The 25,876-nt window shown below is 40.8% G+C and overlaps 2 protein-coding genes across 11 annotated transcripts in view; one reads left to right on the forward strand and one right to left on the reverse strand.

Moving 5' to 3' along the window:
- ZNF346 (zinc finger protein 346) overlaps positions 1 to 4,892 on the reverse strand; it is an 87,642-nt gene extending 82,750 nt beyond the window's left edge. Inside the window, exon 1 of the mRNA XM_050793260.1 lies at positions 4,883 to 4,892. The gene's annotated coding sequence lies outside the window, so the exon portion shown is untranslated. The remainder of the gene's footprint in view (positions 1 to 4,882) is intronic.
- Positions 1 to 25,876, forward strand: part of UIMC1 (ubiquitin interaction motif containing 1) — a 118,435-nt gene that overhangs the window by 35,774 nt on the left and 56,785 nt on the right. For 8 of the 10 annotated variants that reach the window (XM_050793180.1, XM_050793185.1, XM_050793184.1 and 5 more), the window contains 5 exons: positions 2,293 to 2,447; positions 9,400 to 9,484; positions 16,066 to 16,190; positions 17,208 to 17,313; positions 17,624 to 18,357. In XM_050793180.1, coding sequence (XP_050649137.1) covers positions 2,301 to 2,447; positions 9,400 to 9,484; positions 16,066 to 16,190; positions 17,208 to 17,313; positions 17,624 to 18,357 — 1,197 coding nt within the window. In that variant the 5' untranslated portion in view covers positions 2,293 to 2,300. The other 2 variants (XM_050793188.1, XM_050793189.1) reach the window with 2 other exon arrangements.

Raw genomic sequence — 25,876 nt, forward strand, 5'->3', positions numbered from 1 at the left:
TTCTGCCTAGAACCCTAAGTATAATGTTCAATGATGAAAGCAGACATTGTTTTTTTTGAGACAACCTCGCCCTGTTGCCCAGGCTGCAGTGACTGGGACCACAGGCTTGCCACCATTGTTCAGCTAATTCTTTTATTTTTTGTAGAGACAGGGTCTTGCTATGTTGATGAGGCTGGTATCTTAACTTGTGGGCTCAAGCCATCCTCCCGCCTTGGCCTCCCAAAGTACTGGGATTATAGGGGTGAGCCACTGTGCCCAGCCTCTTTTTTTCTTTTTGAGACAGGGTCTTGCTCTGTTGCCCAGTTGCCTAGGCTGAAGTTCATTGGCATGATCATAGCTCATGGCAGTTTCAGACACACTCAAGCTGTCGTCCTGCCTCAGCCTCTTGAGTAGCTGGGACTGTAGGTGCTCAACACTGTGCCTTGCTAACTTTTTTTTTTTTTTTTGAGATGAAGTCTCACTCTGGCACCCAGGCTGGAGTGCAGTGGCACAATCTCAGCTCACTGCAACCTCCGCCTCCTGAGTTCAAGTGATTCTCCTGCCTGAGCCTCTGGAGTAGCTGGGATTACAGTCGCACGCCACCACACCCAGCTAATTTTTGTATTTTTAGTAGAGATGGGGTTTTACCATGTTGGCCAGGCTGGGCTTGAACTCCTGACCTCAGGTGATCAGCCCACCTCGGCCTTCCATCCTGTAGAGACAGGATGCCGTGTCTTGTCTCTACAAAAAAAAAAAAAAAAAAAAAAAAAACATTGCATAGGATGGTCTCAAATTCCTTGACCTCAAGTGATCCTCCTGCCTTGGCCTCCCAAAGTGTTGGGATTACAGGGGTGAGCCACTGTGCCCAGCTGAAAGGAAACTTTCTTGTCTTGCTCCTTGTTGAAAGGAGAAAGCATTTAGTCTTTTACCTTTAAATATGACGTTAGCTTATTAGTTACGGGATTTTTGTAGATGTTATCAGGTTGAGGCATTTGATATTTAAAAAATCTTAACCTAGGTAACATAGTGAGATCCTATCTTATAAGGAATAAAAAGTAAACTAACCAGATATGCTGGCACACCCTTGTGGCCCCAGCTGCACAGGAAGCTGAGGTGTGGGAGGGTTGCTTGAGCCAAGGAGGACGAGGCGATCGTGCGTTACGATCATGCACTCTAGCCTGGCCAACAGAGCGAGACCTCGTCTCAAAAAAGAAGAAAAACTTAAGTAAATTATAATATGTAGTCAAGGAAAGCAGTTATCTAAATTGATGTTTAAAGAACTAGGATACATTTCTATATTATTGATACTGAAATTTCACCATGGAGAATGAGATTTGTATATTTATATAGTTTTTTTGTTTGTTTGTTTTTGAGACAGAATTTCCCTCTTGTCGCCCAGGCTGGAATGCAGTGGCATGATCTCTGCTCACTGCAGCCTCTGCCTCCTGGGTTCAAGTGATTCTCCTGCCTCAGTCTCCTTAGTAGAGTAGCTGGAATTACAGGCACACGCTACCATGCCCGGCCAATTTTTGTATTTTTAGTAGAGACACGGTTTCCCCATGTTGGCCAGGCTGGTCTCTTAACTCCTCACGTCAAATGATCCACCCGCCTCAGCTTCCCAAAGTGCTGGGATTACAGGCGTGAGCCACCGTGCCTGGTCTGTGTTTCCCTCTATAGAAAAAAAACATTTTTTCCTATATTTTTCTAAAAAAAATTCCTCTATATTTTTAATAAGTAGTAGACTAGTTAAGAAATCCAAGTTTTACTTCTGTTAGATAGGGTTATCTTTTCCTTTTACAAGATTAAATTGAGGCTGGGCACGGTGGCTCACTCCTGTAACCCCAACACTTTGGGAGGCCAAGGTGGGCAGATCACCTGAGGTCAGGAGTTCAATACCAGCCTGACCAACATGGTGAAACCCCTTCTCTACAAAAATACAAAAATTAGGCTGGGTGTGGTGGCTCATGTCTGTAATCCCAGCACTATGGGAGGCTGAGGCGGTGGATCACCTGAGGTCAGGAGTTTGAGACCAGCCTGGCCAACATGGTGAAACCCTATCTGTACTAAAAATACAAAAATTAACCAGTGTGGTGGCACGTGCCTGTAGTCCAGCTACTCGGGAAGCTGAGGCAGGAGGATTGCTTGAATTGAGAGGCAGCGGTTGCAGTGAGCCAAGATCGTGCCACTGCACTCCACCCTGGGCAACAAAGCGATACCGTCACAAATAAAAGACTAAGTTGAATAGCTTCTAGAAAACTTTAAGTAAATTTTGATCTTTTTATTCTCGACAAAATTATTGTCCTTTTATTCTAGACAAGAGGATGCCACGGAGAAAGAAAAAAGTTAAAGAAGTCTCCGAATCTCGGAACCTGGAGAAGAAGGATGTGGAAACTACCAGTTCTTTTAGTGTGAAGAGGAAGCGTAGACTTGAGGATGCATTCATTGTGATATCTGATAGTGATGGAGAGGTAAGTAAAGTAGAGCTGAAAAGTAGAGCTGTAGCTCTCAAACTATGCTTCTTTAACCATGGGGAGTATGTTTCGTGACTGACGTCACCTTAATGCCAGCTCACCAAAACCATGAAATTTTTACTCAACTTTGTTTTACTTTGTAAATGGAGTTAAGAATTACTTAAGGAAGTAATCCTGTTGCTTAGTTGAGGATGGATCATAGTTCTTCAGTTTTGTGATATAGTAATCCAAAGTGGCATTTTGGAACTATTTGAATAATCTAAATCAATTGAAAATCTTAGTTTTGATATGTCTAGAAAGTGAGAGGAAAAACATGTGAATGTTTTTAAATCTTTTGATATGTTCTAGATATAATAGCACCTAGTCACCTATAGCTGTTTAAAAATAACTGAAATTAAAAATCAACTTCTCTGTTGCACTAGTCACATTTCAAGTGATTAAAGACACATAAGGCTAGTGTCAATTGTATTAGACAGCAGAGCTATACGACATTTTTAGCATTTTAGAAAGCTTTATTCTCCAGAATAAAGATTGTAACCTTTTTCCTTTATCCTGTATTTCCATTTGTTTATTGGAGTTTTCTACCTGCCTTCAGGTCTCATCTCAAAGGCAGTGAATTAACTCATTGTTTTTTCCTTCAGATTTTCTTATCTTTCTCTTGTACTTTTTTTTTTTTTTTTTTTTTTCTGGAGCCAGGTTCTCCCTCTGGTCATGTAGGCTGGAGTTTGGTGTTAGCTCAGCTCACTCCAGCTTCCTTCTCCTGGTCCCACCTCAGCCCCCATGTAGCTGGGACTACAGGTGCGAGCCATTACGCCTGGCTAATTTTTGTATTTTTTTTGTAGAGATGGGATTTCGCCATGTTGCCCAGGATGGTTTCGAACTCCCAGCCTCAAGCAATCCTGCCTCGGCCTCCTGAAGTGCTGGGTTTACAGGTGTGAGCCACTGCATCTGGCCAAAAAATGACATATTTTTGGTTAGCAAGATTGAGCATTTCTTTACATCTTTATTGGTTTTTAAAAAACGTTTCGTGGCTCAGTGTGGCAGCTCATGCCTATAATCCCAGCACTTTGGGAGGCTGAGGCGAGCGTATCACAAAGTCAGGAGATTGAGACCATCCTGGCTAACCTGGTCAAAGCCCGTCTCTACTAAAAATACCAAAAATTAGCCGGGTGTGGTGGAACGTGCCTGTAGTCCCAGCCACTCAGGAGGCTGAGGCAGGAGAATTGCTTGAATCCCGGAGGCGGAGGTTGCAGTGAGCTGAGATCGCACCACTGCACTCCAGCCTGGGTGACAGAGGGAGACTCTGTCTCAAAAACAAAACAAAACAAAACCACGTTCCTTATAGTTTAGTTTTTAATTAGGACTTTTGTCTATATAGTTCATCTTAAGTGCATAAAAGTATAGAGAAGAAAACAAGGGCTAGGTACATCCCTGGTGACTCATGCCTATAATCCCAGTGCTTCGGGAAGCTGAGACAGGAGGATTGCTTGAGGCCAGGCATTTGAGACCAGCCTGAGCAACACAGAAAGACCCTGTCTCTACAAAAAGTACAAAACTTAGCTGGGCATGGTGGCATGCGCCTGTAATCCCAGATACCTGGGAAGCTGAGGCAGGTGGGAGAATTGCTTGAGCCTAGGAGTTCAAGGAATTTGAGACTGCAGTGAGCTATGATTGTACCATTGCACTCCATCTGAAAAAGAAAGAAAACAAAACAGTTGTATTACTTGGATATCATCTTAATATTAACAAAAATAAAAATATTAAATACACAAATAGATACGGATATGTTTAAAAAGTTGTATACATAGATGTTTAAAAAAAAAACCAAGCCATAACAAAACAGTTTAGAAAGGTATGAAATGAAAATGTATACTACAGACATTTAACCATAAGAAATAATTTCTTTTTCATTTTTAAAATAATTTCTTGATGTCATCCGTGTGATCCGAAGGCAATAATTTCTTCTGTGTCCTTGGAAAAAATTTTTTACGTATACAGTATCAGTAGAGATTTTTACAGGAAACAAATCATACTGTAGAAACTGTTTTGCTTTTTTTCCACTTAATGTCTGTGTTAGGTCCTCCAGAGACATAGAACCAATAGGATGGGCAGATGGATGGATGGATGGATGGATGGATGGATGGATGGATGGACGGACGGAATTTATTAGGGGAATTGGCTCATGTAATTATGGAGAATGAAAACTCCCCACAATAGGCTGTTTGCAAGCTGGATACCCTGGGATGCCAGTAGTGTGGCTCAGTGCAAGTCTGAAGGCCTGAGAACAAGGGGTAAGGGGTGCTGAGTGTAAGGCCTGAAATCCAAGGCCTGGAGAGCCTGGAGTTCTGATGTCCAAGGGTAGGAGAAGAATAATGTGTCCCAGCTCCAGGAGAGAGATAAATTTGCCTTTCCTATGTTTTTATTCTATTTAGCCCCCCAGCCAGTTGAGTGGTGTTCACCCACATTGAGAGCAGATCTTCCCCACTTAGTCACTGAGACTCACACTCCAATCTCCTCTGCAAACACCCGCACAGACACACCAGAAAATAATACTTTACTAGTTCTCTGGGTATTTCTTACTCCAGTCAAACTGATACCTAAAATTAACCATTACAGTATTTCCTGGAGACCTTTCTATAGCAGCACATATGTATGTCATATGTCGTATATGTTATACATACAGAAATGTACATAAAATATAAATGCATAGTTTTAAAAATTAATGTGAACACTTGTAGTTACCACCTGAGAATCCCTCTTCTCTTAGTGTGTCCCTCCCCAAATACATTGTTTTCCAACTTACTTTTGTTTTTTTTTTGAGATGGAGTCCTGCTCTGTCGCCCAGGCTGGAGTGTAGTGGCACGATCTCAGCTCACTGCAACCTCCGCCTCCCAGGCTCAAGCAATTCTCCTTCCTCAGCCTCCTGAGTAGCTGGGATTACAGGCATGCGCCACCACGCCTCACTAATTTTTGTATTTTTAGTAGAGATGAGGTTTCACCATGTTGGCCAGGCTGGTCTCGAACTCCTGACCTCAGGTGATCCGTCCGCCTTGGCCTCCCGAAGTAGTGGGATTACAGGCGTGAGCCACCTCACCCAGCTCTTTTTTACCTTTCTGAAGGTAACCACTGTTTGTTTTATCTTCCCATATTTCTTCTTACAGTTTTACCACATTTGCATGTATCCCTAAACAGCATACATATATTTTGAAAAACTAAGTACTGGTGATTAGACATGTCTACCAGTATTTTCCAGTAATCTCTCAATTCCCCAGATATTTGAAATTTTCCCTTTATCATAAACTAAAATCTTGTTTATAAATGGGTGTGTCTCTGGATTTTTTTCTTCCATTAATCTGTCACATATTTTTATAATTGTTCAGTTGATTGTCTTGGGTATTTTAGGTAGGCATTTATCTCTGCTGATAACGACCATTTTTTTCTCTTTCTTTCTAGCACTTATACCTTTTTCTGTTTTGTTTTCATTGCTTTAGCTGTGGCTTCCAGAATAATGTTGATTGATACTAGCAATAGAGCACATCTTTTATTTCTGATGTTTTGCTATTTGTTTCATATTTCTGTTTTTATGTTAAGGAACTATCCTTTAATTGCTTATTTACTAGTAGTAGTTTTAGGAATTATGTTTAATCAAATACCCTTTATTTAGCAAGATGATGGAGTAGTTTTTCTCCTTTAATCAACTAATATTATATATTGGATTAATATTTTCTAATGTTGGAACATCTTTGCATTTCTGGAATAAATCATGCTTGGTCATGATGTGTTATGTTAATATAATATTGATTTTTTTTCTCAATATATTATTTAGGAGTTTTTCGTCTGTACTCCTAGTGCCATTGGCTTTATAAAGTTTTTGGGGGGGGCTATGGCCTTCATCAGATGTTAATATTAGGGTTATGGTATAAAAGAGAAGGAAAGCTTATTATTTTTTTCTATGTCCTACCACAATTTAAATAGTATAGGAATTATTTGTTTTACAGGGTTTCCTAAAAATCTCCCGTAAAACTGGGCTACCAACTGATTTTTTTTTTTTTTTTGAGATGGAGTCTCGCTCTGTCGCCCAGGCTGGAGTCTCCCTCTGTTGCCCAGGCTGGAGTGCAGTGGCGTGATCTCTGCTCATTGCAAACTCCACTTCCTGGGTTCACGCCATTCTCCTGCCTCAGCCTCCTGAGTAGCTGGGACTACCGGCGTCCATTACCACGCCCGGCTAATTTTTTTTTTAATTTTTAGTAGAGATGGGGTTTCACCATGTTAGCCAGGATGGTCTCGATCTCCTGACCTTGTGACCCGCCTGCCTCAGCCTCCCAAAGTGCTGGGATTACAGGCGTGAGCCACTGCGCCCGGCCTACTAACTGATTTTTAATACGTATTTCATATTCTTGTAGTGTCTTGGTATTGTTGTATATGGAAAAAAGTCTTTTTTTCTGCTTTAGAATAGAAAACAGTTGGAATCATCTTAGGAACACATTTGTTTGTTTTTTGTTTTGTTATTTATTTTTATTTTTTTAATATGTATTTTTTTGAGATGGAGTCTTGCTTTGTTGCCCAAGCTGGAGTGCAATGGCATGATAGTGGCTCACTGCAACCTCCGCCTCCTGGTTCAAGTGATTCTGCCTGCCTCAGCCTGCGGAGTAACTGGGATTAAAGGTGCCTGCCACCACACCTGTGTAATTTTTGTATTTTTAGTAGAGGAGGGGTTTTACCATGTTGGCCAGGCTGGTCTCGAACTCCTGACCTCAGATGATCTGCCCACCTTGGCCTTCTAAAGTGTTGGGATTACAGGCGTGAGCCACTGCACCTGGCCTTTGTTTTTTTTTTTTTTTTTTTTTTTTTTTTTTTTTGAGACAGAGTCTTGCTTTGTCATCCAGGCTGGAGTGCAGTGGCACAGTGATGTGATCTTGGCTCACTGCAGTCTCCATTAATAGTATGTACTTTATATGATTTTCATCATTTTTAAACTTAGTCAAACTTGTTTTATGGCCCAGAATATTCTGTGTGTACTACAGAAGAATGCACATTTTGGATAGTGATTTCTGTAAATATCAATCTGATAAAGTTTGATGATAGTGTTGTTCAAATCTACTTTATATTTATTGGTTTTCTGTCTGTTCTACAAATATTTTGAGGCTATTGAAGTCTTTGACCATAATTGTGAATTTGTCTTACTTCTCTTTTTTTTTTTTTTTTTTTTTGAGACAGTCTTACTCTGTTGCCTTAGGCTGTAGTGTAGTGGTACGATCTTGGCTCACTGCAACCTCTGCCTCCTGGGTTCAATTGATTCTCATGCCTCAGCCTCCTGAGTAGCTGGGATTCCAGGCATATGCCACCATGCCTGGCTAATTTTTGTATTTTTAGTAGAGATTGGGTTTCACCATATTAGCCAGGCTGGTCTCGAACTTCTGACCTCAGGTGATCCGCCCACCTGGGCCTCCCAAAGTGCTGGGATTACAGGTGTGAGCCACTGCACCTGGCCCACAGTTAATTTTAGAACATTTTCCACCCTCCATGGCCACTGCCCTCGCCAGCCTCACACCACACTATACTCTGCCAGTCTGCATGGCCCAGTAGCAGCGGCCTAGAACATTTTCATTACCCCCCAGAAAAAAACCCATTTTCATTAGCAGTTACTCTCCATTTTCCCCTAAACCCCTAGCCCTTGACAACCGCTAATCTACTTTCTATACGGATTTGCCCATTCTGGGCATGTCTTATAAATGGAATTATATGATATATGTGTGGCCTTTTGTCTGGCTGCTTTCAATTATGTATTTTCAAGGTGCATTCATTTTGTAGTGTGTATCAGCACCTAATTTCTTTTTTGTCCACAGTGGTGGCACTGTTTTATATTCCCACCAACAGTGTACTAGGGTTCCAGTTTTTCTAATCCTTGCCAATGCTTATTTTCTGATTTGAAACAAATTATTTTAATTATCCTAGTGGGTGTGAAGTGATACCTTATTGTGATTTTGATTTGTATTTCCCTGATGACTAATGATGTTGGGCATCTTTTCATGTACTTCTTGGACATTTCTATATCTTCATTTTCAGAGAAATTCTGTTCAAACGCCTTGCCCAGTTTTATTTTTATTTATTTATTTTTAGAGATGGGATGTTGCTTTGTCTCCCAGGCTGGAATACAGTGGTGCGATCTTAGCTTGCTGCAGCCTGGAAGTCCTGGGTTCAAGTGATCCATCTGCTCCAGCCTCCTGAATAGCTAGGATCATGCCTGGCTAATTAAAGAAAAAATAAATTTTTTTTTTTAATTTAAAAAGAATTTTTTTTGGGATGGGGTAAGGACAGGATCTCTCTACATTCCCCAGGATGGTTTTGAACTGGCCTCAAGCTATTCTCCCACTTCAAAGTGTTGGGATTACAGGCATGAGCCACTGTGCCTGGCCTTTTATTTCTTTCTCTTTTATTTTTTGTTTTCTTGATTATTTTGTTTGTGTTTCTTATTAAATTTTAGGGTGGGATGTAGGGTTGGTGTATTTGGTTCACTTTTGCTTCTATAGGGTTTTTCATTTACCCTCTTTTTCCTTTCCTTTACTATCCAGTGTCGAAAGAGTGATTTAAAATAAATGAATAAACACTGAGTTTAAACATTATTATTGTTTTTTTAAATCTTCAATCAAGCTACTCTGATCTCAGGTGATGCTTACTGGTATTTTAGAGATAGACTAGTTTTTGTGTGACTGTTTATATGACAGATAATAATGCCAATATATCACACGTTTTTGTTTTTGGTTTTTATTGGTTCTAGATCTTATGTTTTCCTTTTTGTACTGAAAAGGATTTTCTGATGTTTTATGTGCATATTTATAACAATCATCAATTCCTCAGAGGCCTCTCTTAGCCATAGAGGAGGTAGAAGAGAGAGAAATTACTACTTTTAGTGGCAGCCACACTGATCATATTTCTTGTTTTGCAACAGGAACCAAAGGAGGAAAATGGATTGCAGAAAATGAAGACAAAACCGTCGAATAGAGCAAAGTGTTTGGCCAAAAGAAAAATTGCACGTATGTTTTCATTTTTGTTTTTTTTTTTTTTTTTTTTTTTTTTTTTTTTTTTTTTTTTTTTTTTTTTTTTTTTTGAGACGGAGTCTCGCTGTGTCACCCAGGCTGGAGTGCAGTGGCCGGATCTCAGCTCACTGCAAGCTCCGCCTCCCGGGTTTTTACGCCATTCTCCTGCCTCAGCCTCCCGAGTAGCCGGGACTACAGGCGCCCGCCACCTCGCCCGGCTAGTTTTTTTTTTTTTTTGTATTTTTTAGTAGAGATGGGGTTTCACCGTGTTAGCCAGGATGGTCTCGAACTCCTGACCTCGTGATCCGCCCGTCTCGGCCTCCCAAAGTGCTGGGATTACAGGCTTGAGCCACTGCGCCCGGCCTTCATTTTTGTTGAGAATGGTTTGGGAATTGTAATAGTCATAGAACTGATACATTTTGGGCTAGTTGATTATCTTGCATTCTTAGCTCTCTGATAGATTCAAGAAAAGTTGTGAATTTATCAGTTTTTGTTGCTATTGTCGTAAGGATTGGAAGAATAACTTTTTTCAGTTTCCTGTATCTTAAGTGGAATCCAGAAGTGGTCATTCTGAATCTTAAAAAAATTTTTTAAAAATTTATTATTTTTTTAGAGACAGAATCTCACTGTCACCCAGGCTTAAGTGTAGGGGTATGGTATGATCATAGTTCACTGCAGCCTTGAACTCATTGGCTCAAGTGATTCTCCTGTCTCAGCTTCCCAAGTATGCCCCACAACGCCTGGCTAATTTTAATTTTTTTTTTTTACACAGGGTCCTGCTGTGTTGTCCAGGCTCATCTCAAACTCCTGGCCTCAAGCAGTCCTCCAGTTTGGGCCTCCCAGTGTTGGGATTACAGGCGCCAGCTACCAGTTAGCCCCCCATTCTGAATCTTACTGAGCAGCAAAATCTGTTTTTATGATTTCTTTTTTTTTTTTGAGATTGAGTCGTGCTCTGTCGCCCAGGCTGAGTGCACTGGTGTGATCTTGGCTCACTGCAAGCTCTGCCTCCCGGGTTCATACGATTCTTCCACCTCAGCCTCCTGAGTAGCTAGACCTATAGGCACACGTCACTACACCCTGCTAATGTTTGCCAGGCTAATCTCTAGCTCCTGACCTCAAGCGATCCACCCGCCTCAGCCTCCCAAAGTGCTGGGATTATAGGCATGAGCCACCACGCCTGGCCAGAACAGAAGTTTTAAACTTTGATGTGGTCCATTTTTTTCTCTTTTATGGTTTTTTTCTTTCTGTGTCCTAAGAAATCTTTGACTACACTAAGGTTATGAAGATTTCCACCTATTTTCTTTTGGAAATTTTGTAGTTTTAGCTTTAGCATTTAGATTTCTAATCCATTTTGAGTTTTTGTATATGGTGCAAGGTAAGAGTTAAGGTTCATTTTTTTTTCCGTATGGGTATCCAATCATTCTTGTACCATTTGTTGAAAAGACTGTCCTTTCCTTGTGTTGAAAATCAATGCATGGGTCTATTTCTGAATTTTCTGTTCTTTTCCATTTATTTATGTTTGTCATTATGCCATACCACACTGTCTTGATTACTGTAGCTTTATAATATCTTAAAATCAGGTAGTATAATTCTTCCAACTTTATTTTAAAAATTGTTTTAATCTGGGTCCTTTGCATTCCTGTATAAATTTAATTTTATTATTTATTTATTATTATTATTTTTTGAGACAGGGTCCCACTCTGCCACCCAGGCTAGAATATAGTGGTGTGGGTGCAGCACACTGTAGTCTCAACCTCCTAGGCTCAAGTGGTCCTCCAGCCTTAGCCTCCTGAGTAGCTGGGACTAACAGGCATACATCACCATACCCAGCTAACTTTTTTTTTTTTCTTTCTATTTGAGACAGGGTCTCCCTCTGTTGCCCAGGTTGGAATGCAGTAGCTCACTACAACCTCTGCCTCCTGGGCACAAGCGATCCTCCCACCTCAGCCTCCCAAGTAGCTAGGACCACAGGTGTATACCACCACACCCAGCTAGTTTTTTATTATTTGTCCAGACAAGATCTCACTATGTTGCCCAGGCTGGTCTTGAACTGCTGGGCTCAAGTGATTCTCCCACCTCTGCCTCCTGAGTAGCTGGGACTATAGGTGTGCATCACCACACCCAACTATTTTTAAAAATTTGTTTTCTTCTTTTCTTTCTTTCTTTTTTTTTTTTTTTTTTTTTTTTTTGAGTCAGGGTCTCGCTTTGTCACCTATGCTGGAATGCATTGGTGTGATCTTGGCTCACTGCAGCCTCGACCACCTGGACTTGAGCAATTATAGGCATGAGCCACTGCACTGGCCCTATTTTTCATTGTTATTCTCCTGAGGCGCCTTTTTAGACTATTTTTCCCTCTAACCATTGCCATCCCCATGATATTTTAATACCACAGATATGCTATGTGTTCTGTTTATGTACTGATTGTATGTCTGTATTTTATACATAAGATTTTTTTTTTTGACCTCCAAGAACCAATTTTTGTCCACTTGGGAATGGTACCACTCTTGTTGAGAATGCGTGATAGAAGTTGCCAGACTTGGCCTTGCACAGTGGCTCATGCCTGTGATCCCAGCACTTTGGGAGGCCGAGACGGGCGGATCACCTGAGGTCAGGAGTTTGAGACTAGGCTGGCCAACATGGTGAAACCTCATCTCTACTAAAAATACAAAAATTAGCCAGGCCTTGTGGCGGGCACCTATAATCCCAGCTACTCAGGAGGCTGAGGCAGGAGAATCACTTGTACCTGGGAGGCAGAGGTTGCAGTGAGCCGAGATCACGCCACTGCACTCCAGCCTGGGCGACAGAGAGAGACGCCCTGGCTGATTTTTTTGTATTTTTTTAGTTGAGTTGAGGTTTCACTGTGTTAGCCAGGATGGTCTCGATCTCCTGACCTTGTGATCCGCCCGCCTTGGCCTCCCAAAGTGCTGGCATGAGCCACTGCGCCCGGCCAGAATTAATTTTTTGTTTAATTTTTTCTGTGTTGTATGCCCATCTTTCATTTTATTGATTTCTTTCTGTTCTTTATGTTTTTTTTTCTTTCTCCTTACTTGGGTTAATTTTACTCTTTATATTCTAGCATTTTAAGGTGGGAAACTCGGATTACTGATTTTAAAATTTTGCCTTATATGAGCATGGAAAACTATAAATTTCACTATAAATGCGGCTTTTGTTGCATCCTACAGATTCTGATATGTTTTCATTTTCATTAAGGTCATTTCAAATTCAGTTGGGTGCATTTTTTATGTTTGGATTCAATTTTAGTGATCCCCTGTACTTGTTGATTTCGTATTACTAAAACATGTTTAAGATTTGTGTGATTCCATATGTCAAAGTTATACAAAAAAATATAGTCAAAGAAGTGTCATTTCCTCTCTTGTGCCCTTCACTCTGTTCTCAACCACTGATAGGTAATCGTTTGCATTAGTTTCTGGTTTATCTTTCTTTCTTTCTTTTTCTTCTTTTTTTTTTTTTTTTGTGAGACCAGAGAGTCTCTGTGTCACTCAGGCTAGAGTGCAGTAGTGTGATCTTGGCTTGCCTCCTGAGTTCAAGGGATTCTCCTGTCTCAGTCTCCAGAGTAGCTGGGACTATAAGCGCACGCCACCATGCCCGGCTAATTTTTGTGTTTTTGGTAGAGACAGGCTTTCGCCATGTTGTCCAGGCTGGTGTCGAACTCCTGACCTCTGGTGATCTGCGTGCTGCAATCTCCCAAAGTGCTGGGATTACAGGCGTGAGCCACCATGCGCAGCCTATTTCTGGTTTATCTTTCTTTTGTGACACTGTACAAATAAATAGGTGTGTGTGCATTTTCTTATTTCTCCTTCCTTATGTGAAAGGTAGCATATTATCCATAAATTCTTTTGTACTTTATTTTTTACTTAATAACATATCCTTGAAATCACTTTATTCCCAGTCCATAGATATATTCCTTGTTCTTTTTTATAACTGTATGTATGTGTACTACAGTTTATGGTTATTAAATAGATTCTAGTGTTTGGCAAATTTGAACATTGCTGCAATGATATACTCCTTTTAATTAGAAGTGTATCTTTAGGGTAAGTTGCTAGAAGTGAGATTGCTAGGTCAAAGGGTAACTTTATGTAGGTTGTTAGACATTACCAAATCCCCCCCATAAACAACATCCAAAATGGTGATATTCTTTTTTTTTTTTTTTTTGAGACGGAGTCTTGCTCTGTGCCCCAGGCTGGAGTGCAGTGGCGCGATCTCGGCTCACTGCAAGCTCCGCCTCCCCGGGTTCACGCCATTCTCCTGCCTCAGCCTCCCGAGTAGCTGGGACTACAGGCGCCCGCCACCTCGCCCGGCTAATTTTCTTGTCAAAATGGTGATATTCTAATTCTCTCATTTCTTTCTTTCTTTTTTTTTTTTTTTTTGAGACGGAGTCTCGCTCTGTCGCCCAGCCCAGGCTGGAGTGCAGTGGCGCGATCTCGGCTCACTGCAAGCTCCGCCTCACGGGTTCACGCCATTCTCCTGCCTCAGCCTCCCGAGTAGCTGGGACTACAGGCGCCCACAACCGCGCCCGGCTAATTTTTTGTAATTTTTAGTAGAGACGGGGTTTCACCGTAGTCTCGATCTCCTGACCTTGTGATCCGCCCGCCTCGGCCTCCCAAAGTGCTGGGATTACAGGCGTGAGCCACCGCGCCCGGCTCTCATTTCTTTTACGTTTTTTTAACTGTAATAATTCTATAAAGAGGAGCTTTTAATCTGCTTGGTTACCCAGTAGTATAGCTTGTGTAGACAAAGTAGGGTAAAAACAATTCTATTATTTTATTTATCAGTTTTCGTTTTTTTTTTTTTTTTTTTTTTTTTTTTTTGAGACAGAGTCTTGCTTTATCACGCAGGCTGGAGTGCAGGGACATGATCTTGGCTCACTGCAGGCTCCGCCTCCTGGGTTCAAGCCATTCTCCTCCCTCAGCCTCCCGAGTAGCTGGGACTACAGGTGCCTGCCACCACGCCCGGCTAATTTTTTGTGTTTTTAGTAGAGACGGGGTTTCACTATGTTAGCCAGGATGGTCTCAGTCTCATGACCTCATGATCCACCCACCTCGGCCTCCCAAAGTGCTGGGATTACAGGCATGAGCCACCACACCTTATCAGTTTTCATATAGTTGATTCACTAACATTCTTCAACAGTGACTGGTTAGTCAATGTCTTTTTAAAAAAATATTAGTATGAACTTACAGGGTTTTTTTTGTTTTGTTTTGTTTTTGAGATGGAGTCTTGCTTTTGTCACCTAGGGTGGAGTGCACGATTTTGGCTCACTGCAACCTCCGCCTCCCGGGTTCAAGTGATTCGCCTTCCTCAGCCTCCCAAGTAGCTGGGACTACAGGCACCCACCACCACGCCTGGCTAATTTTTGTATTTTTAGTAGAGATGGGGTTTCACCGTGTTGTCCATGATGATCTCGAACTCGCGACCTCACATGATCCTCCCACCTTGGCCTCCCACCGTCCTGGGATTACAGGCATGAGCCACCACATCTGGCCTGAACTTACAGATGTAATATAGATGTAACTACAGATGTAAATATATTTGATGTAGTTTAATGCATTGCATTCATTATCTTTTTTTTTTTTTTTTTTTTTTGAGACGGAGTCTCCCTCTGTTGCCCAGGCTAGAGTGCAGTGGCCGGATCTCAGCTCACTGCAAGCTCCGCCTCCCGGGTTTACGCCATTCTCCTGCCTCAGCCTCCCGAGTAGCTGGGACTGCAGGCGCCCACCACCTCGCCCAGCTAGTTTTTTGTATTTTTTTTAGTAGAGACGGGGTTTCACCGTGTTAGCCAGGATAGTCTCGATCTCCTGACCTCGTGATCCACCCGTCTCGGCCTCCCAAAGTGCTGGGATTACAGGCTTGAGCCACCGCGCCCGGCCCGCATTCATTATCTTTATTGATGCTCCAGTTTCATTTTTGGCCAGTGAGGAGTCTGTTTAATTGGCTCCTAAGTTCTTTCGATATGACTCTAGTAGTGTCTAATAGATTCCTTGCTTACATCTGTGACAAATATTCTAGCTCATCTTGTTCATTTCATGCTTTGGACTTGAGGCCACCCATTTCTTCAGTGTACCCCAGTTCCTTTTAAATGGAAAATGGTGTCTGGAGACCACATTCTTGTCACTAGGGATGTTCTTTTCTACTGGGTAAATCAGAGGATTCTGAGTACTAAAATTATTCTGGCTAAATGTTGAGCATAAAGCATTGTGGATTTAGTAAAAAGCTCTATAGAGTGGGCATTAATTCCTCTATTTATTCATTGAGCAAATATTTATTACGTACCCTATGCCCAGCACTTTTTTATGTGCTGGAGGTATAACAGTGAACAGTGTAGGTGAAAACTCAGCCTTCATGGGAGCTTACAGCCTAGTTAACCCAGGATTCTTGTTGTAACTGCTGCTAATTATCTTGACCAACACCTTACCTTTTGGGGTTTTCCTTCTTTACAAGATTATAAAATTGTACGGTCTTGTAATGTCTTCAGTTGAAAAGTTTAATAATTCTCTTTCTTGCCTCCATGCTTATTCAGTGTTTGTGGTGTCCCTCCCTCTCTTTTCCCTACCCTCTTATAGAGATGACAGAAGAAGAACAGTTTGCTCTGGCTCTCAAAATGAGTGAGCAGGAAGCTAGGGAAGTGAACAGCCAGGAGGAGGAAGAAGAGGAGCTCTTGAGGAAAGCCATTGCTGAAAGCCTGAATGTAAATATGCCATGTTGCAAAAGTTTGTGGATATTGATCAGCAGTATTTTAGACTTCTGTGGTGTCGTAGTTGCATTAGGAACTAGCTGTAGTCATTTATAGGGTTTTCACCTAATAGAAATTCCCATAGTAATTTTTTAAAGTCTGTGTTGAATTGTTGGTTAACCCAATTTGAAGTGTTTTGTTAATTCGATATGAAAGAGTTTTCTTCCACCCATGGATTTTTTAGTTCATGGTTGAAAAGAATTATCATAAGTTAACAGCTTCTGAAAAGACTTACTGAATACCAAGAACCCAAAAGGCAGCAAGATAAGATGCTAACTTCTGTTTTGTGGGAGAGCAAAGGGGATGAGAACCAGAGGTGGGTTATGGGAAGAAAGAATGGGCAGTTTTTAAAAAATAATCAAATAAAGTTAAATTGTCATTTGAATATGCACAACTGAATTTTTTTTTTTTTTTTGAGATGGAGTCTCACTCTGTTGCCCAGGCTGGAGTGCAGTCTCAGCTCACTGCAACCTCCGCCTTCTGGGTTCAAGCAATTCTCCTGCCTCAGCCTCCCAAGTAGCTGGGATTATAGGCGACCACCACCACACCCAGCTAATTTTTTGTATTCTCAATAGAGACGGGGTTTCACCATGTTGGCAAGGCTGGTCTGGAACTCCCGACCTCAGGTGATCCACCTGCCTCGGCCTCCCAAAGTGCTGGGATTACAAGCATTAGCCACCTCGCCCAGCCTGAAATGATTTTAAATGTGAAGGATACTTGCCAGTGGTAGGTCCTGAACCATCTTTTATGCTATTTGCCTCCCTATTTTAAAAAAGGGTTTAGTATAGCAATCTAGTACAACACTTTGCACATAGACATTCAGTATATGTTGTGAAATTAAATTGAGCCATCTACATTTTGGAGAAGAGAAATTCTTATGAACAGTGGCCTCCCATTTTGTCCTTCCTGTGACCCTTCATATATAGTTATTTTAATAATAAACCTGGTCTGGTATGGGATCACTTGTTTCAGAGTTGCCGGCCTTCTGATGCTTCTGCTACCAGATCTCGACCTCTGGCCACTGGACCATCTTCCCAGTCCCACCAAGAGAAAACCACAGACTCTGGGATCACTGAAGGCATGTCTCCCTGTTCTGACTCCTTCCATTCATCAAGTATAACTGTACCACAGGGATCTCATGCTGAGAGTAGATATACGGAAGTACCCCAGGTCCTTTTGGTGATAATAAATAAGTTAAATCAGGAAGTAGTTAAGATCATAAGAATATCCAGCATACTTTTATTTCCAAGGAAAAAACCAACATTTGGTTAAACCCAAAGAAGAGCCTTTCTTACCCATATTATGTAATTCTTGGTAAGTGATAGCTTACCAAGCCCTCTTAATAAAAAAGTTTGTCCTTAGCCCTACTTTTTCTCAAATACCTACAGGCATATGGCAGCTGGTACCTCCATCACTGTTTAAAGGCTCACATATCAGTCAGGGAAACGAGGCTGAGGAAAGAGAGGAGCCTTGGGACCACACTGAAAAAACTGAAGAGGAGCCGGTCTCTGGCAGCTCAGGAAGCTGGGACCAGTCGAGCCAGCCAGTGTTTGAGAATGTGAACGTTAAATCTTTTGACAGATGTACTGGCCACTTGGCTGAGCACACACAGTGTGGGAAGCCACAGGAAAGTACTGGGAGGGGTTCTTTTCTCAGAGCTGCCCAGGGTAGCGGGGACACATCTAGGCACTGTCTGCCTACCCTAGCAGATGCCAAAGGTCTCCAGGACATTGGGGGCACTGTGAACTACTTCTGGGGTATTCCATTCTGCCCTGATGGAGTAGACCCTAACCAGTATACCAAGGTCATTCTCTGCCAGTTGGAGGTTTATCAAAAGAGCCTGAAAATGGCTCAGAGGCAGCTCTTAAAAAAAAAAGATTTTGGGGAACCAGTGTTACCTAGACCTCCTTCTCTGATCCAGAATGAATGTGGCCAAGGAGAGCAGGCTAGTGAAAAAAATGAATGCATCTCAGAAGATATGGGAGATGAAGACAAAGAGGAGAGGCAGGAGTCTAGGGCATCTGACTGGCACTCAAAAACCAAGGATTTCCAGGAAAGCTCAATTAAAAGCTTGAAAGAGAAACTTTTGTTGGAGGAAGAACCAACAACCAGTCATGGTCAGGTAAGGGTCAGTGATGCTGTAATTAAGGATGATTTATTCACAGATTAAAACAAGGATTATTTTAGCTATCTGTTATTTTTGTGGTCTTCCCCTCCTTGATTATTAAAGTAATACATGTTCACTGTAGAAAATTAGGAAAGTACAGGAGAATATAAAGAAGAAAAAAACTACCATTTCTTTTTTTTTGAGTTGGAGTCTCGCTCTGTCGCCTAGGCGCGATCTTCGGCTCACTGCAACCTCCACCTCCCAGGTTCAAGCAATTGTCCTGCCTCTCAGCCTCCTGAGTAGCTGGGATTACAGGCACCTGCCATTATGCTGGCTCATTTTTGTATTTTTAGTAGAGATGGAGTTTTACCATGTTGGCTAGGCTGGTCTTGAACTCCTGACCTTGTGATCTGCACGCTTCAGCCTCCCAAAATGTTGGGATTACAGGCATGAGCCGCCACACCTGACCAGTCATCATTATTTCTATGCATACAAAAATACGTTAACAATTTTTTTGAACAAAATGAAGACTCTTCTGTATAAGTTTTGTTCCTCCCCCTACTTTATAGTTTATCTTAGATCAGTTCTTAATATATGACATATTCTACCATAGATACACCATAATTTATTTTTTGTTTAAATTTTGTTTTTTGAAGACAAGGTCTCGCTCTGTCACCCAGGCTAGAGTACACCAGTGCCATCTTGGGTCCTTGCAGCCTCCACCTCTGGGCTCAAGCGATCCCCCAACCTCAGCCCCTTGCAGTAGCTGGGACCACAGGTGCACGCTGCCAGGCTGAGCTAATTTTTATATTTTTTGTAGAGATGGGGTTTCACCTTGTTGCCCAGGCTGTTCTCGAACTCCTGTACTCAAGTCATCCACCCACCTCGGTCTCCTAAAGTGCTGGCAATATAGGCATGAGCCAACACGCCTGGTGTAAAAAAAATTTTTTTTTTTTTGAGATGGATGCATTTTATTGACCTTTTCGTAGAATTGTTGGTTTTTTTTTTTTTTTGAGACGGAGTCTCGCTCTGTTGCCCAGGCTGGAGTGCAGTGGCGCGATCTCTGCTCACTGTAAGCTCCGCCTCCCAGGTTCACGCCATTCTCCTGCCTCAGACTGCCGAGTAGCTGGGACTACAGGCGCCCGCCACCACGCCCGGCTAATTTTTTGTAGTTTTAGTAGAGATGGGGTTTCACCGTGTTAGCCAGGATGGTCTTGATCTCCTGACCTCGTGATCCGCCCGCCTTGGCCTCCCAAAGTGTTGGGATTACAGGCGTGAGTCACCGCGCCCAGCGTAAAAATTTTTATTATTTCTAAAAAGTTAAATTTTTGAATAGGTAACAATATTCACATGGCTCAGAATTCAAAAATACGTAAGTAAAAAGTCTTAACTTTTCTCACTATCACCCAGCCAGCCAGTTCCCCTCTCTGGACTCAATTTGTGTTACTAGTTCTAGCATATCCTTCCAAGATACTTTATCTGGTACAAGCAGAATACATATTCTTTTCCCTACCTTCTATTACACAAATGATTTACACATTATTTTCTACTTTTTTCATTTAATATCCTACTGAGATCATTACATAACAGTATATAAAGAATTTCTTCATCTTTTTTTTTTGGATGTGAAAAATACCATATATGGATTTGTCAGAGTTTACTATTACAAATAGTAAAATGTCCAGAAGACATTTCATCCACATGGAAGATATTTGTATTATATGATAATTTTCTGTAACTGTAATTGGTGGACCAAAAAATGTATTTGTAATTTCATTAGCTGTTGCCAAATTGCCCTCCATAGAGATCATGTACATTTACCTTCCCACTGGCAGTGTATGAATACTAGTTTGTGCATACCCACAGTAATGCAGTATTGTCAGACTTCGTGATCTTTGCCAGTCTTGAGAGATGAAAAATGGCGTCTCAGTATAGTCTTAATTTGCATATCTCTTACTATTTGTGAGCCTGAACTTTTTTCTCACATGTCTAAGACCCATTTGTATTTACTTTTTTGTCTGTTAGATCTTAATGATCATTTTTCTTTTTTGATAATCTGTTGATTTGTGGATACTTTTTATATTGTAGAGAAAGTAGTCCTTTGTGGTATGAAGTGTAAGGATAGTTTCCCAGTTATTTTTTCCCACTGCATAATGGTGTATATTTCTTCTTTTGCTTGTAGTGGTTTTGAATAATTTATTGAAACCAATCTTCTTTTTGGTATGTTTAGTTTGCTTTTTCTGACGTAGCTTGATTATATTGTATATGAAAGCTTATCTCTTATTTTTCCCTTTGAATATTATAAAAGCAATAATATAAACTCTTTATATATAAATTGTAATTTTAAAGAGTATTCTGTTTTATGACTATACTGTTTTTTCTTGCTATTTCTGTTACCAGACTTTGACTTTTGGTTTTTTTTTATTATTGTGTTATTCTGTCTTTCTTGTGTTATGATAAAGGTTCAAGAAATGGTAACTTTGAGGAGCTTCACAGAATAGAGAACATGGATTTGGAGTTGAGTTCTGATTTTTGTGTTTAAGTAATTTGTGTGTTTTTGAGCAAGTCACTTAACCTGTTTGAATCCCAGTTTTACATCTATAAAATGGGAATAACAATTCCTATCTTTCGACTGTTACTTTAATGATTGAAGTGAATTTGTGTAAAATGTCTACTACAATGCTTAGGAGTTTATAGGCACTGAACAACTGGTAATTGTCTCTAAGGGATCGAAGGTCATTCACTGGGGGATGCCTCTAGGAATCATTATTTCCTAGTAACCATCTTCATTCACATTCTGGAAAGATTGTTGTCTGGGAAGAGAAGGCATTTTTATTTTTTTAATTTTTTTTTTTTTCTGAAGGTATATCAGCGAAGAAGCCATTTTTAAGAAATAGTTCTTTTAGTGACTGGCTTCTTTTCCAAAGGAAAGTTACATGATGCTTATGATAAATGTTCAGTTTGTTCTTTCCAATTCAGAGATGCTGTTTCTTAAAATAATACATTAACTCCAAAGAGTGACACTTAATAATTTATTATAATTCAAGTTGTTAGCTTGAAAGATCCCAGGGGCCAGAGCTCTAGATCATAGACTTGTGTCAAGTTCTGTGTTGTGTCAAGTTTGAAGGTAGTGCCTTTGCAGTAGCCTGGAAGTAGTCAAAATCTAGTGGATGGTCTTAAATAGATTGAAGTTCTTTGACTCTTAACTTCATGACCAGGCCACCAAGTACTACAGGTAGTATTATCAGTTGGTACTATTTGCTACAGTAAACTGAAGTAAGCTAGCTTAATTAAAAAGAGGACTGGGCTAGGCATAATGGCTAATGCCTGTAATCCCAACACTTTGGGAAGCTGAGGCAGGAGAATTCATTTGAGTTTGGGAGTTTGAGACCAACCTAGGCAACATAGTGAGACCTCGTCTCTACTAAAATACATAAATTAAGGAAACGGGGTATCTCAGAAGTTTTGTTTTTTTTTTTTTTTTGAGATGGAGTCTCGCTCTGTCGCCCAGGCTGGAGTGCAGTGGTGCAGTCTTGGCTCACTGCAAACTTTGCCTCCCGGGTTCATGCCATTCTTCTGCCTCAGCCTCCCGAGTAGCTGGGACTACAAGTGCCTGCCACCACACCCGGCCAATTTTTTTGTTTTTTTGTTTTTTTGTTTTTTTTTTGAGACGGAGTCTCGCTCTGTCGCCCAGGCTGGAGTGCAGTGGTCAGATCTCAGCTCACTGCAAGCTCCGCCTCCCGGGTTCACGCCATTCTCCTGCCTCAGCCTCCCAAGTAGCTGGGTCTACAGGCGCCCGCCACCTCGCCCGGCTAGTTTTTTGTACTTTTTAGTAGAGACGGGGTTTCACCGTATTAACCAGGATGGTCTCGATCTCCTGACCTCGTGATCCGCCCGTCTCGGCCTCCCTAAGTGCTGGGATTACAGGCTTGAGCCACCGCGCCCGGCAGTTTTTTTGTATTTTTAGTAGAGACGGGGTTTCACCATGTTAGCCAGGATGATCTCGATCTCCTGACCTCCTGATCCGCCCACCTCGGCCTCCCAAAGTGCTGGGATTACAGGCGTGAGCCACTGCGTCTGGCCTCAGAAGTTTTAAAATAGAACTATAACCAGGCCCAAAGAAGGTACCGGGCATCTGTGAGTTTTCTATATCTCATGGTTATATTGTATCTGCTTCATTTTTCTCCCTGCAGACTTAGCATTCTTTGCTTTTGTTTTTCAGGTGCAGGTTGAAGACACTGATCTTATAGCTCTCAAAACTTATTACAGGTTACAGGAGACTTAATCTCTCCCAATTCCAATTTTAAATTTTCAGGAAAGGATTTATGGCCTATTTGGTATCAGTAGCCTAGTCAGCTGTGGCCTGAAGGAAGTTACTTGTCAAATTGGCTGTGAGCCCACTGCTAGTGGGATGGGAGGGGTGAGGGACAGTCCTCAGTGAAAGGAGACAAAGCAGACAACCTAGTAAGTGTATGGACATTAACTTTAATTTTAGAAATCACTTGGAGATGTTAAAAAATGCTGAAAAGTTTAAAGAGTATTACCTATTTTTTGTATGGTTCAGATCATATTATTTAACATTATGTAAACATTTTCTTATGTTAAATTATATATTTTACTTTTAATGGCTATATTATATTTCAGTTTATGAATTTACCATAATATTTTAAACATTTTTCTGTTGCTGGATATTTCAGTTTTGATATCTTTCTACATGAAACTTTTCTTTATTCCTGATCAGTGTACTTAGGCATAAGAGCCAGAAAAGTGATGGGTTAAAGAGTTACGAACATAAAGACTTGATATTTATTGCCAAATTGCTTGTCAGAAAGGCTATTAAAATTTGTATTCTCTCCATTTGGCAATGTATGAGAATATCTAGTTCACTGCAACCTTGCCAACAAGTAATTGTACCTTTAAAAAACAAACTTACTAATTTTATAGGCAAATAATGAAAGTCTTATGATTGTAATTTTACCTCTCGATCTTTTGCTTTCAGGAAATGTGGGTAGAAAGAATTCATTTGTTAAACATTCTCTATTGAACACAGCTTTGCTGGAGCTGCCTGTATTTGAGACTTCTTGGTTGATAGAGATAGCAGGAGAGTCTCAAAAATAGGGACTCAGAAAAACATTCACTTTGAGGCACATGACTTAGTCTATATTAAGGTTTATAAAGCTTTAGAATCAAGATGATAACTGGTTTTTGACATCACTGAGACAAGATAAAGTTGCTAATGAAGGCCTATAGATCACCCTGAGAGCATTATGGCAAGGAGTTGGAAGGGGTAGTATGTTGATGTGATTACTACTTTGCAGAATCTGATTCTTAATTTTTCAGTCAGGATAGTGGAATTTTTTTAATCAGAAATGACCAGATTGTGTGGAGTTGTAAAAACTGACTTTGATTTGCCAAACTTCACGCTGATGTATGTATACAAAATGACAATTTATTAATTTATTGTGGAATAGAGACATTTTCAGTGACCAGAATACTCAGATCTGTATCTACTGTCTTCTAGAATGACAGTATCTGGAGGGTTGAAATAATCAGAAAATGGAATTTTTAAGGGATGACTCAACTAGTCTGTGGAAAAACCTAATAAACTACCACTGTCACACAATAGAGGACATTTATGTGATGACCAGATGATGTCTCTATTCATTTTCACTTTTTTTTTTTTTTTAAAAGATGGAGTTTCACTCTGTCACCCAGGCTGCAGTGACATGATCTCGGCTCTCTGCAACCTCCACCTCCTGGGTTCAAGCGATTTCCTGCCTCAGCCTCCTGAGTAGCTGGGATCACAGGCATGCACCACCACGCCTGGCTATTTTTTGTATTTTTTGTAGAGACGGGGTTTCACCATGTTGACCAGTCTGGTCTTAAACTCCTGGCCTCTAGTCATCCGCCCACCTTGGCCTCCCAAAGTTCTCAGGTTACAGATGTGATCCACTCTGCCCAGCCCCAATTTCACTTTTAAGTATTAAAAATACCCTTTGATAATAATTCTTTGAATTTTTTTTTTTTTAAAGATTCAATGCAAACCATCCCTTCCTTATTAACGTATTTCTTCAGGAAGAAGATGTCTTGATTAGGCCACAGATTCCTTGAATTTTTATTTCTGCCATGCTTTCCTGTTCACCTTGATTACATTTGGGTAGTCTAAATTTTATTTGCTTATTTTGCTATCCTATGTTCATATTCTGGAAGAACCGCACTTTATGTTCATATTACTGCCATTGAGGTATAAATTTCTAAATTAAAATAATGTTTTGAAATGAAGACATTCTTGGGATTCTACATTGAAATGATTAGGAAGAGGATTATCTGATTAAGCAATATAATAGTAGTTTTGAGTGCATGGGTTTTAGAGTCAGGCAAGTCTCAGCTCTACGATTTTGACCAACTATATGATTTGGGGCAAATTGTTTAACTTCTCGAAGTTTCACTTATTTTTAAAATAATTTAATGGTTTTTGCTTCTTAAGTGGCTTGTGAAAATTAAAGGAGATAAGGAATGTAAAGTGATTAGCACAGGCCTGGCACTGAATAGAAGTACAATAATTTTGTTTGTTTGAGACAGAGTTTCGCTCGTCACCCAGGCTGGAGTGCAGTGGCGCGATCTCGGCTCACTGCAACCTCTACCTTCTGGGTTCAAGTGATTCTCCTGTCTCAGCCTCCCGAGTAGCTGGGATTAGAGGCGTGAGCCACCACGCCCGGCTAATTTTGTATTTGTAGTAGAGACGGGCTTTCTCCATGTTGGTCAGGCTGGTCTTGAACTCCTGACCTCAGGTGATCCGCCTGCCTCGGCCTCCCAAATGCTGGGATTACAGGCGTGAGCCACTGCACCTGGCCAAAGCACAATAATTTTTTAAAACAATTACACTGAGAAGATTTGAGATATGCTTTAGCCTAAGGCAGAGATGGAGGTGCCTTATAACTAACTTACTGGTGTCTTGATTGCATCTAAAGACCAAGGCTAGTCATTATAAAATTTTATTAAATGGACACTAGGTGTCAGCATTTCCTTCCTCCCTTCCTCCCTTCCTCCCTTCCTCCCTTCCTCCCTTCCTCCCTTCCTCCCTTCCTCCCTTCCTCCCTTCCTCCCTTCCCTTCCCTTCCCTTCCTTCCCTTCCTTCCCTTCCTTTCCTTCCTTTCCTTTCCTTCTCTTCTTTCCTTTCTTTCTTTTTTCTTTTTTTTTTTTTTTCTTTTCTTTTCTTTTCTTTCTTTCTTTCTTTCTTTCTTTCTTTCTTTCTTTCTTTCTTTCTTTCTTTCTTTCTTTCTCTTTCTTTCTGTCTTTCTGTCTTTCTGTCTTTCTGTCTTTGTCTTTCTTTCCTTTCTTTCCTTTCTTTCCTTTCTTTCCTGTCTGTCTGTCTGTCTTTCTTTCTTTCTTTCTTTCTTTCTTTCTTTCTTTCTCTTTCTTTTCAATAAAAACCTTGTCACCCCTGAGTTTTTCAAAGGAAGAGACAGGTTAAGTATTTATTGCTGTTGTATTTTAGTCCTTTGGTAGTTGGGTTAAGTCTTATTTTTCATAA

Source organism: Macaca thibetana, chromosome 6 (genome assembly GCF_024542745.1).
Source record: "Macaca thibetana thibetana isolate TM-01 chromosome 6, ASM2454274v1, whole genome shotgun sequence".
In the NCBI taxonomy this organism is placed as follows: domain Eukaryota; kingdom Metazoa; phylum Chordata; class Mammalia; order Primates; family Cercopithecidae; genus Macaca; species Macaca thibetana.